We start from the raw sequence: 12,255 nt of genomic DNA on the forward strand, positions 1-12,255 counted from the left end.
TTTGATCACCTCCCAAAACTGTGCTATGGACTCTAAGTTTAGGACTGGAAGATAAAGTGAGCTGAGCAGCCCTCTGCTCTCCCCAAGTTAAGCTTAACTTTCTAAAGAAGGTAACAATTTTGCAAAAACATAATACATCAAGTAAGAGGCACAGGTTTGCTCTCCTGGTGTATGAAATCGTATGTGTTGCATATGCAGCATATCAGTGAGAACATAGTCCAAAAATTCCCAAGAAGAGCTATAGTAAGAGTGGCTGACTGATTATTTTTGACTTGTTTTTGTCTTTAGCAAGTAGCCAAAAATTTCATCTCGTTTTGCTTCCCATATTTTGTGACTTTCAGATCCCTGACATCTTTCAAAGCTCTTTGGCTTATGAGCATGGCCTTCTGACTGACACGAGCCAGTGGACTTGGCTGTCGAGGCCATATAATGGATTACAATAAGCTGTGCCATTTCCAAAGTTCCTCATCTATCATGCAGCTGCTTTCATCACTTGCACCAAAAGACTTAAGCAGGGATTATGGCATGAACCCTGCCTTTTCTCCATCCTTCTCCTGCTTGCTCTTGCTCTGTCTCTCATTAACTAAGTCTAAGAATTTGTTACTAGAGTTGCAGACTCATTGACCCAGATTCGCTAATAATACGGGGGAGAGGAGATTTTTTTTTCCATGCTTAATCGCTGGCTTCTGTGGATTGTTAGTGCTATTTATATGCAGGAGAACTGAAAGCCTGTAATAAAGATGGGGCCAACTTTGCAGCAAAATTCATGCGTGCACACAGTGAGAGGCACAACAGGAGAGAGATGGGGGAACAGGGAGACAGAGGTGAGCGTAGATGGACTTACCTATACTTGCAGACCCAGCAGTACATTTTTTGATAGCAGACCCTGCTTCTACAGCCTGATCCACAAGACTCTATCAGTTTAGCTCAGGACTCCTCACTTTGCTCTGAAAATGCCACACCATCAGTGTCATGCACTGGCTTTCTTTGTGTCAAGTTTGATTTCCTTTCTACCAAAAAGCAAAGTCAAGCAGAGGGTCTGGAAGTGGTTTGGAAGAGTATTCCTGCCTGATGTGGGAGAGCGCTGGCTCTCCTCAGTCTTTGGGGCTCTGTGATCGCTTCTAGGTCGTGGAAGATTTGCTATCAGCACTTTCATCCTTGGAGCAGGCCTTCTGTCATGGTTTATTTTCTGCTTCGAGCCAGCTGGTGGATCTTGGAGAGACACATTGGTGTTTCAGCTGCACTTGCCATCTTTTGGCTCCAATACTGGTGTCATGATGTGATGTTCGGTTAACTGGGAGAGCTCAGGCCTGGCGTTGGCTTTCCAGTCAAGGTAACTGTTCTTTTAAATGTTGTGGTTGAACTTTGTGTTCGTATTTGCAAGGAAAGGGCTTAATTTGAAAGGAGCAGCAATGCAGGAGCTTGTTTCCTGAGGACATGGTGGGAGACAGGGGATGGAGCAGCCTGGAAAATACTGCAAGGTCCTGCTGCAATTGCCCGTGTTTGCTGGTTTGAGAAAAAGGATCAGAACAAAAGGATTTAGCCTAATGCTGTTGGCAAATACCTCTCTGCTTTCATGGAGGAATGCCTAGAAGACCAGAATAAATGTGTCATTAGCCTCTGCCTAGAAAAAATGGATTTTAGCATTTTTTTTTTAAATCCCCCATAAAATGTTTGTTTTCAAGCATTAGCCACAGAAGCAAGAGGGTTTTCTTGCTTGAAAATCCTCGTGGAGACAGGCGCAACTTGATTTTGTGAGCTAAAGTCAATCCCTGTTCTCTGCCTGGGATTTTTCTGAACTGTTTTGCAATGAAAAATGTTATATGTCCATTGGATATTTGCATCGAGAGTTACCTCAGTGCCACAACACACCTTCTTTTAATGAAGAAACAACTTCTGTCTTTCCTCCTCTCCTCCTTCCCAAATTAGTCTCTTCAAAAATGTCACATTTCCTGCAATTCACTACAGGCTCTTCAATCTCCCCTTAACGCCTCCATTTCTGTATCACTCTATTGCAAGTGAACCATGTGGGGTTTTTTAACTCCCTGGAAATTTGTCTTAGGTTAGAGGACCAGGCAAGGAGACCTTTACATCAAAGGAGGGCTCTGGTGTGGTCTTGCAAACCACAGGAGTTTAAATGGGGGATATTTATTAATTGTTGAGTTTTCCAGTGTTTGAGCCAGCAGGACGTTTGGAAATGAGGCCAATTTTTTGTAGCAGCCTTATAGTGGATTTGGTAGCCTAACTTTACAAATTCACACTGGTGAGCATGGAATAGGCAACACCAGTGCTTCCTGCAGACCTCCCCAACACATCTTCTGTATTTAAAAAAACCATAGATGTCTAGGCAGTGCACTAAATTTATATGTGAACAGATTTTTATCTCTTGTTCTCAGAAGATAAGATCGTGTTGGAGCAGAATCCTGTTTCGTGTTACTGTTAAGGTTTGTTATCTGCAGTAACAGCCCAGCCTGCTTCTCCCAGCCTCCGGCAAGGCTCCAGCCCGCGCGCCGGCGGGCGGCTGCATCGTCTCCAGCAGTAAAGGTGCAGTGGGACGAGCGTGGCAAGGACCTTCCTTTTACTGGACCGCACTGTGATTTACTTTCAGTCCGTGAGGGTTGTTCCTACAAGCTTGCGATCATGCAGTAAATTTGACCTCATTGTCCCCACCTGTTGGGATTTTCCTGTTTCAAAGCAAAAGCCACCTGCCCCCTCTCCCCAGATGCCTTGTTTAATGTTCAACAGGGTTGTTGCAGCAGCAGCAACCTAACTATCTACTGTAATAGGAAAAAGTTCTAAAGTTACAGATAAAGCAGCGGCCATAAAGATAAGACACAGGCGCGTTAGGTGGATTCCCTTTCGCCTGTGCAGCAAGCGTTAATAGATAGATTTCAGGCTGCCCGCTGCTACCTTTCAGCCTTTTCTCTGAACAACATGGGCAGACCACACTCCAGCTGCATGCTGATGAGCTCTCTCTCCTGTGAGCTGTTCATCCACGGGGTAGTGGTCCCAGTAATTTTTGTTTCCTTGACATCCTTGCTTTATCCGGTATGCATCCCTGTTTGGCACCTGGCTGCCCCGTAGTTTGCTTACCTTGTGATCCTGCATGTCTTTTGTCATGGATTTAGTTGGAGGGGGCCCTCAGGAAAGGGTTGTGGGAACCAGGGAGTGTCTTTTGGTGCAGACTGTGGATTTACCCGTGGCACATCGGGAAGGCAGTGCTCTCCTCCTCCGACTGTCAGGCTGCCCTCGCCATAGCTCTGCTGTAGCTCTGGTCTCCTTGAACGTTATTCTCTCCTCCCTCATTTTAGGGCTTTCTGTGGTGTTATTCCTGCCTGGCTTGTCAGGGCAAGTGAAGGCAGCATTGACCTGGCTTAAGGTCAGCTCCCCAGCTAAGCAGCCTCCTCTGTCCTGCGTCCTAGAGAGCAGCAGGCTTGGAGAGGGCTCTTGTTCCAAATTTTGTCTGCTGCTGTCAGTGGGATTACAGTGCCACAGCAAACCTGATGCTGTGAACAAATGGGTGAAAGAAATGTTTATTTTTAGAACTGGAACCATGATAAATATGTGGAATTTGTCCAGGGTCTGCCTGCTGTACCTTTTTGAAATGCAAAGTGCATGTTTGTTAACATACCTCTCCAAAGGTCATCATAACCTAAGAAATAAATGTCCCGGCCTTTTGGAAGGCAGGTGAGGTTTCAGATGTGCAATAGCTACTTGCAGTTGAGAGCATGGGCCCCCATAACCCAAATCTGTTTCAGTGCCGCTCATGGGACACTGTAAGGGTGTGGATGGACATGCTGCCTTGCCAGAAGGGTTTCTTTTGCAGATTTCAGTAAGGAGCCCTACACCATTCTTAATCCTTCAGTTCAGCTTTTTCTTCCATTTTCCTGGCTTATTTCATATTTGCTGAAGCCCTGCTTGTGCGTTTGATGGACTCATGCTGCAAGCATCATGTTTGCAGTTCGTGAGAGTAGGGATGAAAAATGGAAAACTCTGGAAGGAAAAGAAGCAAAATGCTGGATGGGATCTCAAGACATCACCGAGGGGGACCCAGTGCGTTCATGTCCCTTTTGATGATCTAGCCAGCCTGATGACTTGCTTACAGGGCTCAGGGATTGAAGTATTTGAGAACCTTACATTTTTTTAATCCTTTTAGCTTCCTGCGAGGTGGAGGAGTACTATTACTTTCTCTTAGGCAGGGAAGTGAGGCATAAAGAGAAGAAATTACTTGCTGAAAGAGTTGTAGGAATCTCATAGCTGAAAAAAAGCGTTGGCATAGCTCTTAGCTGCCTGTCACGGCATCAGGCACCCTTGCGTAGGGTGGCATTTCTGCCACGAGCTTGGCTGTCATTATCCCTGACGGCCTTTTGGGTAGGAAACCACAGACAGGAGAGGGGAGGGTTTGGAGAAATAGCAGAGGGACTGAAATGTGATCCAAACTATGGAAGCCGAGCCACAAATTAGGGCAATTCAAAGGCACAAACATCCTGTTGAGCTTGCCTAGTCCCCGTCAGTACATAATGAGTAAAGCACATGCCTGAGCTCAGCTTCAGGCGTGTTTCAGTGGGAAAGCTCTGCCTCCCCTGCCTTGGGTTATGTCAGGCTTTATTCCTGGTGGCAACTGGCAGGTGTTCATGCGAGGGGGGAACGCCATTATAAATAAATTATCCATTCATTTCCTTCTGGAGACTTTTCTATTGTTTAGCCACAATATGCTTTCCTGTTTTTAAAAAAACAAAACAAAAAAAAAGCCAAACCCTGGCCCCAAGTTCCTCTCTGGCAGGGTGGACCCAAAGCTGCATTTGAAGTGGGTGCCCGTGTCATTGCTCTTCTGTCCGTCACACGGCTGTCAGTGTCAATCCTGCCTCGGTCCTCCGCACTTTCCAAAAGTCAGCGTGAGAAGTACCTGCCCGGGAGCCGTGCCGGAGGGCATCGCGTCCCACCGCGCTTGGTCTTTACGCGTGTCTTTTCTCCGGCAGGTCGATGTGGCAGGAAGGCTGGTGCTGCAGAGGGGGTGGAAAGCGGGGGATTCTTGGTGATAGCGGAGAGGAGAACAGAAGCTCTCTTCTCTCCTTCCTCCTGGCCAACACAGAGACACTGAGGCCAGGGCACTCGCTTTCACAGGGCAGTTGTTTTTAACCATTTTAGGAAAAAATGCAGCCCAATGGTTTATAAAATGGGGGCTTCTCTACACAGGGAGGCTGTTGCCCAGCAAGGCGGGGTGAGATGTGAAAGAGCAGCACTGAGCCCGCCGGGTCCCGCAGGAGCCCCTCGGAGGCTGTCCCGGCAGCACCCGTCGGTGGCTTTGCTTGACCCACGTCCCAGCTGGACGGCACAAAGGCTCTGTGAATCCGGGTGAAAAATGGGGAGCCGGTGTGGGAAAGCGTGGCCAGGAGAGGATTCACCCCTCGCTGCTCGGGGTCACTCGCCCAGCACTACGTGCTGGCTGGGTTCATGCCACCATGCCTCTCTCTGCTAAAGAAACCCCAGACTGTATTTCCTCTGCAGCAGCATCGTTTATCGGTAATATTTGCAGGCAGACACACGGAGCAGCACCCACATGAGCTGCGGGTGGGTCTGTGCTGAGAGCAGCCATCTTCTGCGTTTTAGCTCTTCAGGAGGCAAGAAATGAGATTTCTCCTGGGAATTCCCAAGAGAAATACCCATACCTCTTGCAAGTGTGGCCAAGGCTGACCCCACAGACCCAGGGAACCCCCTCCTGCACTGGGAGAGCCCAGAGGGAAGCCTGGTCCGCAGTGCTGCTGTGAGCGGAGGTGCTCTGCCGGGCAGGGAGACCACCCCGAGAGGATTTAACACCCGGGGGGGCTTCTCTTCTCCCCGTCTCCCCCAGAACCTTGCCTTTGTGGCCCTGGCATTGAAATGGCACCCCCCCCCCGGTGTAAGAGCAAGGAGGTATTTATTTACATTAGTGTACAACAGGATTAACCATTACCGTGTGCTGCACAGCGATTGTCACGTGCAGTACGAATGAAGAGATACAAAAGGCCTTTTATTTAGCCAGTGTGTTTGCCTGTCATAATTTAGGATTGCCCTTTTTGTCTTGATGCAAACAGGAGCTTTTTGCCTTGATGCAAACAGGAGCTTTTTGCCTTTGTCGCTGTTTGACTCCTGTTGCAGATGCCTGATTTCAAGGGCTAAGCCCGTGTTCAAATCTTGCCTGCAACCCCTCTTCTCTTGCATTTACAAAGGCAGCGGCTGCTTAGAGCCTCTATTAGTTCAGACATGAATGCAAGTCCCAGCATCTCACTGCCCTACCTGGTATGGTTTTGCTTGCAAAAAAAAGGTGTCACAACTGCAGCTCTCCTGTCAGCTTTCCCAGCTGAGCTCCCAGCATCTTCTGGTGTTTCTTTCCAAGAGACAAAAGTGTCAGAAAATCCTTCCCTTGTCACGAAGCAAACCCAGGGGTTACACACAGGGAGGAAGCAGCTTGAAGGAAGGGCTAGGCAGGGAGCTTCTAAAGCTTCAAACGTGGCAAAATATTTCAAAATAAATGTGTGCATGTGATGCAGTTTTATATTTAACAGGATGACTTTGAGCACCCAGGACGCCTTCCATTTTTGCTTTAAAAATCTACAAAGCCAGGTGCAAAGAGGAGGAGAGGTGGAGTGGGTGGGAAATGGGGAGATCAAAGTGCCTGTAACACCATGGTGGTGCTGGTGGTGGTGGTGGTCGTCATGGGAGCCCTGGTCCTGGAGCAAGACCCCATATGTTCAGGGATATGCAAAAGAGATTGTCTCTGCCTCAGGGAACTTATAGCTACGGCTTAAGATTAAAAGTTGAGCTTTTTTCATTTCTGCTTCACGCTTGTGTGAACTTCACTTTAGGCCTTAAATCTGCTTTTCTTGAAATTGGTCTCAAAATTGCTATTGACTTTAAATGCTGCAAGATCTCACCCATAAATTCTCCTTCTCCCATCTGTAAAACGAGGATGGCAGGATTTCTGTGCCATCTGTGGTGCTGTGAAGCTGAAAACAATCATCGTTTATGAAGTGCTTTGAGCTCAAATGGGAAGTTCTGTGTAAAGGCAAGGCTTTGTGGGATGAAATGTTCCTTAATGTGTCAGTTGCATCTGATATCTGAACCAAGGACTGGGTTGAAAGTTTTGGAAGAACAGTCTGGTGATGCAGAGGTAGTGCTCCAGCTGCTAAATGTCTTGGTTTATTTGTGTTGTTCAAAAGCTCCTGTTCATCCTTACAAAATTAAGGGACAGAGAAGCCAGTGGCTGCATGTCCCACAAAAATCAGTATCCTACATCCGCGTTCATCTTGAGCACCTCTGGTCTTAACAGCCATGCTTCTCAGAGATGGTGTGACTCTGGCCTCCAGCTGGTGATTTAACAGCACATGCATTACAAATAGGAAACTCGGAGCCCCAGTCACAAGTGTTAGGCCTTTCCGAGTGCAATAGGATGCATCTGATGGGAACAAAAGGATGTTCGTTTTCATCCAGCTTTGCAGGGTGTAGAAGGGCAGCTGCCTAACCTTTGCCCCAAGAGCCACATGTGCCTTCTATTTGCATAAAGCTGAGGGCCAAATTGGTGCGACAAAGAGCAGGTTGTGGCCAAGCACAACATTTTAAGATTAAATGGTGCGGTTCCCAGCGAGTAATGCAAAGCACGCGTGGCAAGCCGGTTGCGGTTGCCCGGTCTGAGCTAACACGTGGCTCAGGTCAAGCACTTCTGACAGAGCCGCTGGTTTCTCCTTTTGCAGACACAAGCCACCAGACCCGCTCCGTCTCCAGCCGCCCCTACTACAGTTTGCCCAACAGCAGCCATGAGAGACGCTCAGTCCTCACTATCACGGAGCCGCCGCGTTTCCACTCCCAAGCCAAAGGCAAGAACGTGCGTCTGGACGCTCACTCCCGCAAGGCCACGCGGAGAAACAGTTTCTGCAACGGGGTCACCTTCACCAACCGGCCCATCCACCTCTACGAGAAAGTCAGGCTGAAGCTGGTGGCTGTGCACCACGGCTGGAGCGGGGCCCTACGCTTTGGCTTCACCATTCACGACCCATCGCAGATGAGCTCTGACGAGATACCAAAGTACGCCTGTCCGGACCTAGTGACCCGACCCGGATACTGGGCCAAAGCTTTGCCAGAGAGGTTTGCTGTGAGAGACAATATCTTGGCCTTCTGGGTTGACCGTCATGGGAGAGTCTTCTACAGTATTAATGATGAAGAGCCAATATTGTTTCACTGTGGTATTAAAGTTTCCGGTCCTCTCTGGGCACTCATAGACGTCTATGGAATCACCCATGAAGTGCAAATACTAGGTAAGTGTGTGTTTTGGCCTCTGGCTTGCTCTTCTGGTTGCTCTTTCCACAGAGGCATGATCACGTAGAAAAGACGCATGATCCATCTGGTTGATCATTTCTACGGGACACTTAAGAAAACTAATTTACTGTTGGTTTTGTACCTCAAATTAACCATTTTTCTTTTGCCAGCAGTGGGGATCCAGAGGGCAACATATTTTAGAGATGTCAGTGATGGAAAGGCTTAAGGCTATGTTATAGCAGCCATGTGAAGGGATAAATGGAAATCTTTAATGTAAAGTAAATACATAAGTAAATAAATAAATACATAAGTAAATACGTAAGTAAATACTTTACACAGTAAAGTTTACCCAGCTTTTTCTGAGCTAGCTATGGTGCTGCTATGGTGTGGAAAAACATGGTGCTGCTTTACAGCAAGGTCCCAGGGACAGAGGAGACAAAGGTGACCAGTTCTGGCTTCCCCTGTTCTTTCCCAGCTACCAGTTACTGCCAGTCCACTGGAAAACTACCACCCATTCCCCAAGAGTTTCCTGGTGCCCTTCCCCAGCCCCTCTCCCAACTTTTGGCCGTGGTCCCTGCCTAGACTGGCAGTTTAACAAGCTGTTTTTGCAGACATAACTCGACTTACCCTTTCCTTACACATGAGCATCACTGTATGTCTGCAAAGTACTGGCAGCAGCACAGGATGCAGCCCACCGGCTGAATGAAGAGTGATGAGAAAATGTAGCATAAGCTCCTGTGTGCTTCGGGATCCTTGCCACTGCATGCCACATCTCCCCTCACCCCTAAGCAGATTGCTGCATTCAGGTGGTACCTGGCTGATTTACAAGCATCATCCTTGGGGAGGGCTGCAAGAGGGGATGAATTTGTTCCCATTAGCAAACCGAGCCGATTGCCATGGAATGACTTCCATCTCTTTTACGGCATTGAAATTTCAAATTAATTCGGTGTTAGATGGAGTGTTTTGAACTGGTCTACACCACAGGGAATCCTTTTAAAATACAAGAGTGTTGCCCTTTCCTGGAGGCTCCTAGGAGCTGATTCAGTTTTAACAGCCAAACTAAGCTGCACTTGCTCGAGGGAATGGTGCCTCCATCCTCACACTGAGCAGACACCAGCGATAAGCTGTGAAATGGTTAGTCCAGCGGGCAGGCAGCTTCATCACATATTCTGCCGAATGGTACCAATTATTTTACAGGCGAGAAGGCTACACATAAACAACACTTTGCCCTGCCTGCTCTGCCTCAAATGTGTAATTAAACCTTACCAGTAGCTTATCCTGTAATTGCAATTGCGACGGACTCCAGCCTCTGGTGCTCATCACAGAGGTGAAGGAGCGTTTACTGTATTGGTCAGTGCAGCTGCTTCACCAGAGCAGTCCTTCCTCCTTATTAGATTACAGTTAGAAAAATAAAATTTAGCTTATTTCTGCTCCCCACCCCCCAGTCCTGCCTGCAGCATCCAAGTGTGCTGAGTGAAAGACTTGGCCCGAGGTCACCGGTACTCTGATTTTTTTTTTTTAATCAAAGTACCAAGCCCCACAAACTGCCCCAGGAATCAGGGTGATGCTCAGCCATCTGGGGCACCAGGGTAACCAGCCTCCTTGCTGCAGGTATGGTGGTGTCATAATGGACGTTTGCCTCTCTGTCTCTTCCTCCCAAAATATTTGCAAGTCGAGAAAGCTGTGAAATATAGCTCAAATACAGAGGAACAAAATGCATCTTTCAGCCTCATGGAGCTTGGATGTGTCTTACTCCTCTGTGGGAGCATTTCTTGCCAGATACCCTGTGCTTGCTAGAAGCAGCTGGTCCAGCCATCAGCCTACACCGTGGCCTCTCCTGCGTGAGCTTCTGAGCAAAGGCAGCCTCTGCTTTGCAGCTGCTGGATGGATTTGGGTGTTTTTCCTTCTTTGGTAAAAGCCTGGTGATTTTCTCCTCCAAGGAGCAGGCAGTGTTGGTGCTGGGATGATTCTCCCCTCTCCATCTTTGGGAAGACCAGGAGTCTGCTTCTTTCACGCACACTCTTAACTTCCATGTGCTTCAACTTTGTTCAGCTGGTTAATGCGTTACCTTCAGAGTGAAGTGTCCAAGCTGCCCTGGGCAGTGGTGGAGTTAGAAGGAAGGCACTCCCAAACCTCCCCACACCTTTAAATCCCCCCCCAGCCTGGCATGGCCGAGGTGAAAATCTGGGAAATTAATTAAGAGTCAGCATCCTGACTTTCCCTTTGTGGGAAGGGAAATCCCTGTGCTGTGAAAGGGGAAAATAACTCTCTACTGTAAAAATCTTCTTTGTAACACCTGCAGCAAGTAGCTTTTGGGACAAGCTCTCAATTTAAAATCTCTGCAGTGGTGTGAACACCCCTGAGATATGAGGCTTGAAATCTTCTTGTAAAAAGACCTCTCTTGGACACACCTGTGCCAAGATGCCTCACAGCTGTAAGGCAATGACAAGGAGTGTGAAAAGAATATCTATTCATGCTTGTGCTCCTTCCCCCATCACTGTGTTGTGGATTTGGCTTGCACAAGACCTTTGGACAACAAGATATTGAGATGTTTCCTTCTTTTACAGAGAAAAGCTATTAGACCCATCTGCTGAGAAAGCTGTAGGACCACATTGGTTTACAACTTTTCCCAGTTCAGCAGTGCAAGGAGCTCCCAGATTACATGGATACTTCATAACACTTGTTTTTCCTCAGCTAGTGCCAAGATGCAGCTGTTTCTCTGCCTGCTGCCTGCTCCACATGTGACTCTCCACCACTAGCTGTTCATTAGTGGTTGACCTCTGGCTAATTTTTCCATTGTTTTTCCATTCAGAGGAATAGGATTCAGATAATCTGTAGGCTGAAATAATAACAATTGTAACCATAAAAGTAGGCAATTGTATCTTGACTCTAATGTCCCTTATCACTGGGTTTATCTCACAGATAGCATGTTTGCAGAGACCATGACCACTGCCCGTCTCAGCACTGCCCGTCTCAGCACTTGCCTTCCGCAGAGCAACCATGATTCAGCCAACTTCAATAACAACGAACTGGAGAATAACCAAGTGGTGGCCAAAATTGCAAACCTAAACCTAAGCCGGGTACCAGGACTTGCAACAGACAACCACATCATCCCCTGTTGCCCAAACCGACGGCAGCGTGCCCAGGGGGTTCCAGCCTTCCTGGACACAGACCTGCGATTCCACCCCACCCGTGGACCTGACATCACCTTTTCTCAGGACCGGATGGTTGCATGCACCAACTGGCAAGAAAGCAATAGGACTTTGGTGTTTTCTGACCGGCCTTTGCACATCGGTGAAAGCCTGTTTGTGGAAGTAGGACATCTTGGGTTGCCGTACTACGGGGCCCTTTCGTTTGGCATCACTTCTTGTGATCCGAGTACTTTACGGACAAATGAGCTCCCAGCAGATCCGGACTTCCTCTTGGACCGCAAGGAGTACTGGGTGGTTTACCGAGCATTCCCAGTCCTCAACAGCGGCGACATTCTCAGTTTCATGGTCTTGCCGAATGGAGAGGTGCACCACGGGGTAAATGGAGCAAGCCGAGGAATGCTCATGTGCGTGGACACCTCACAGTCTCTCTGGGTGTTTTTTACAATCCACGGTGTAATCAACCAGCTCAAAATACTGGGTAAGTGCAGCCGAAAGAAATTATAATGGGGAGCACCTGGCTGGTGACGTTTCCAGGGCCAGAACGGGAGCTACAGGTTTGCATTTGCAGCATTGCCTTTAGCAGGTGGTCACCGATGTGAGTAAGCAGCTCCTGATCTCACCTTGTGTTTGCAAACAAGAGTGAGCAAGACATGGTAGCTGTCACATAGATGTATGCAGCCTATATAAGCCCCCAGAAAATTAAGAGACTTGAGAGATAAAATAAGTAGCAGGTAGGGAGGCAGGGATGGCTGTGGGGGGGACAGTTGGTTTTCAGTGGGTTTGTTTTTAAAAGGGATTCCTTATAAACCCA

The 12,255-nt window shown here is 47.9% G+C and overlaps 1 protein-coding gene across 2 annotated transcripts in view; it reads left to right on the forward strand.

Moving 5' to 3' along the window:
- NEURL1B (neuralized E3 ubiquitin protein ligase 1B) overlaps positions 1 to 12,255 on the forward strand; it is a 101,290-nt gene that overhangs the window by 83,456 nt on the left and 5,579 nt on the right. For both annotated transcript variants that reach the window (XM_052772009.1, XM_052772010.1), the window contains exons 2-3: positions 7,731 to 8,291; positions 11,215 to 11,922. In XM_052772009.1, the coding sequence (XP_052627969.1) occupies positions 7,731 to 8,291; positions 11,215 to 11,922 (1,269 nt within the window). The remainder of the gene's footprint in view (positions 1 to 7,730; positions 8,292 to 11,214; positions 11,923 to 12,255) is intronic.

This window comes from Harpia harpyja, chromosome 20, assembly GCF_026419915.1.
Source record: "Harpia harpyja isolate bHarHar1 chromosome 20, bHarHar1 primary haplotype, whole genome shotgun sequence".
Classification (NCBI taxonomy): Eukaryota; Metazoa; Chordata; class Aves; order Accipitriformes; family Accipitridae; genus Harpia; species Harpia harpyja.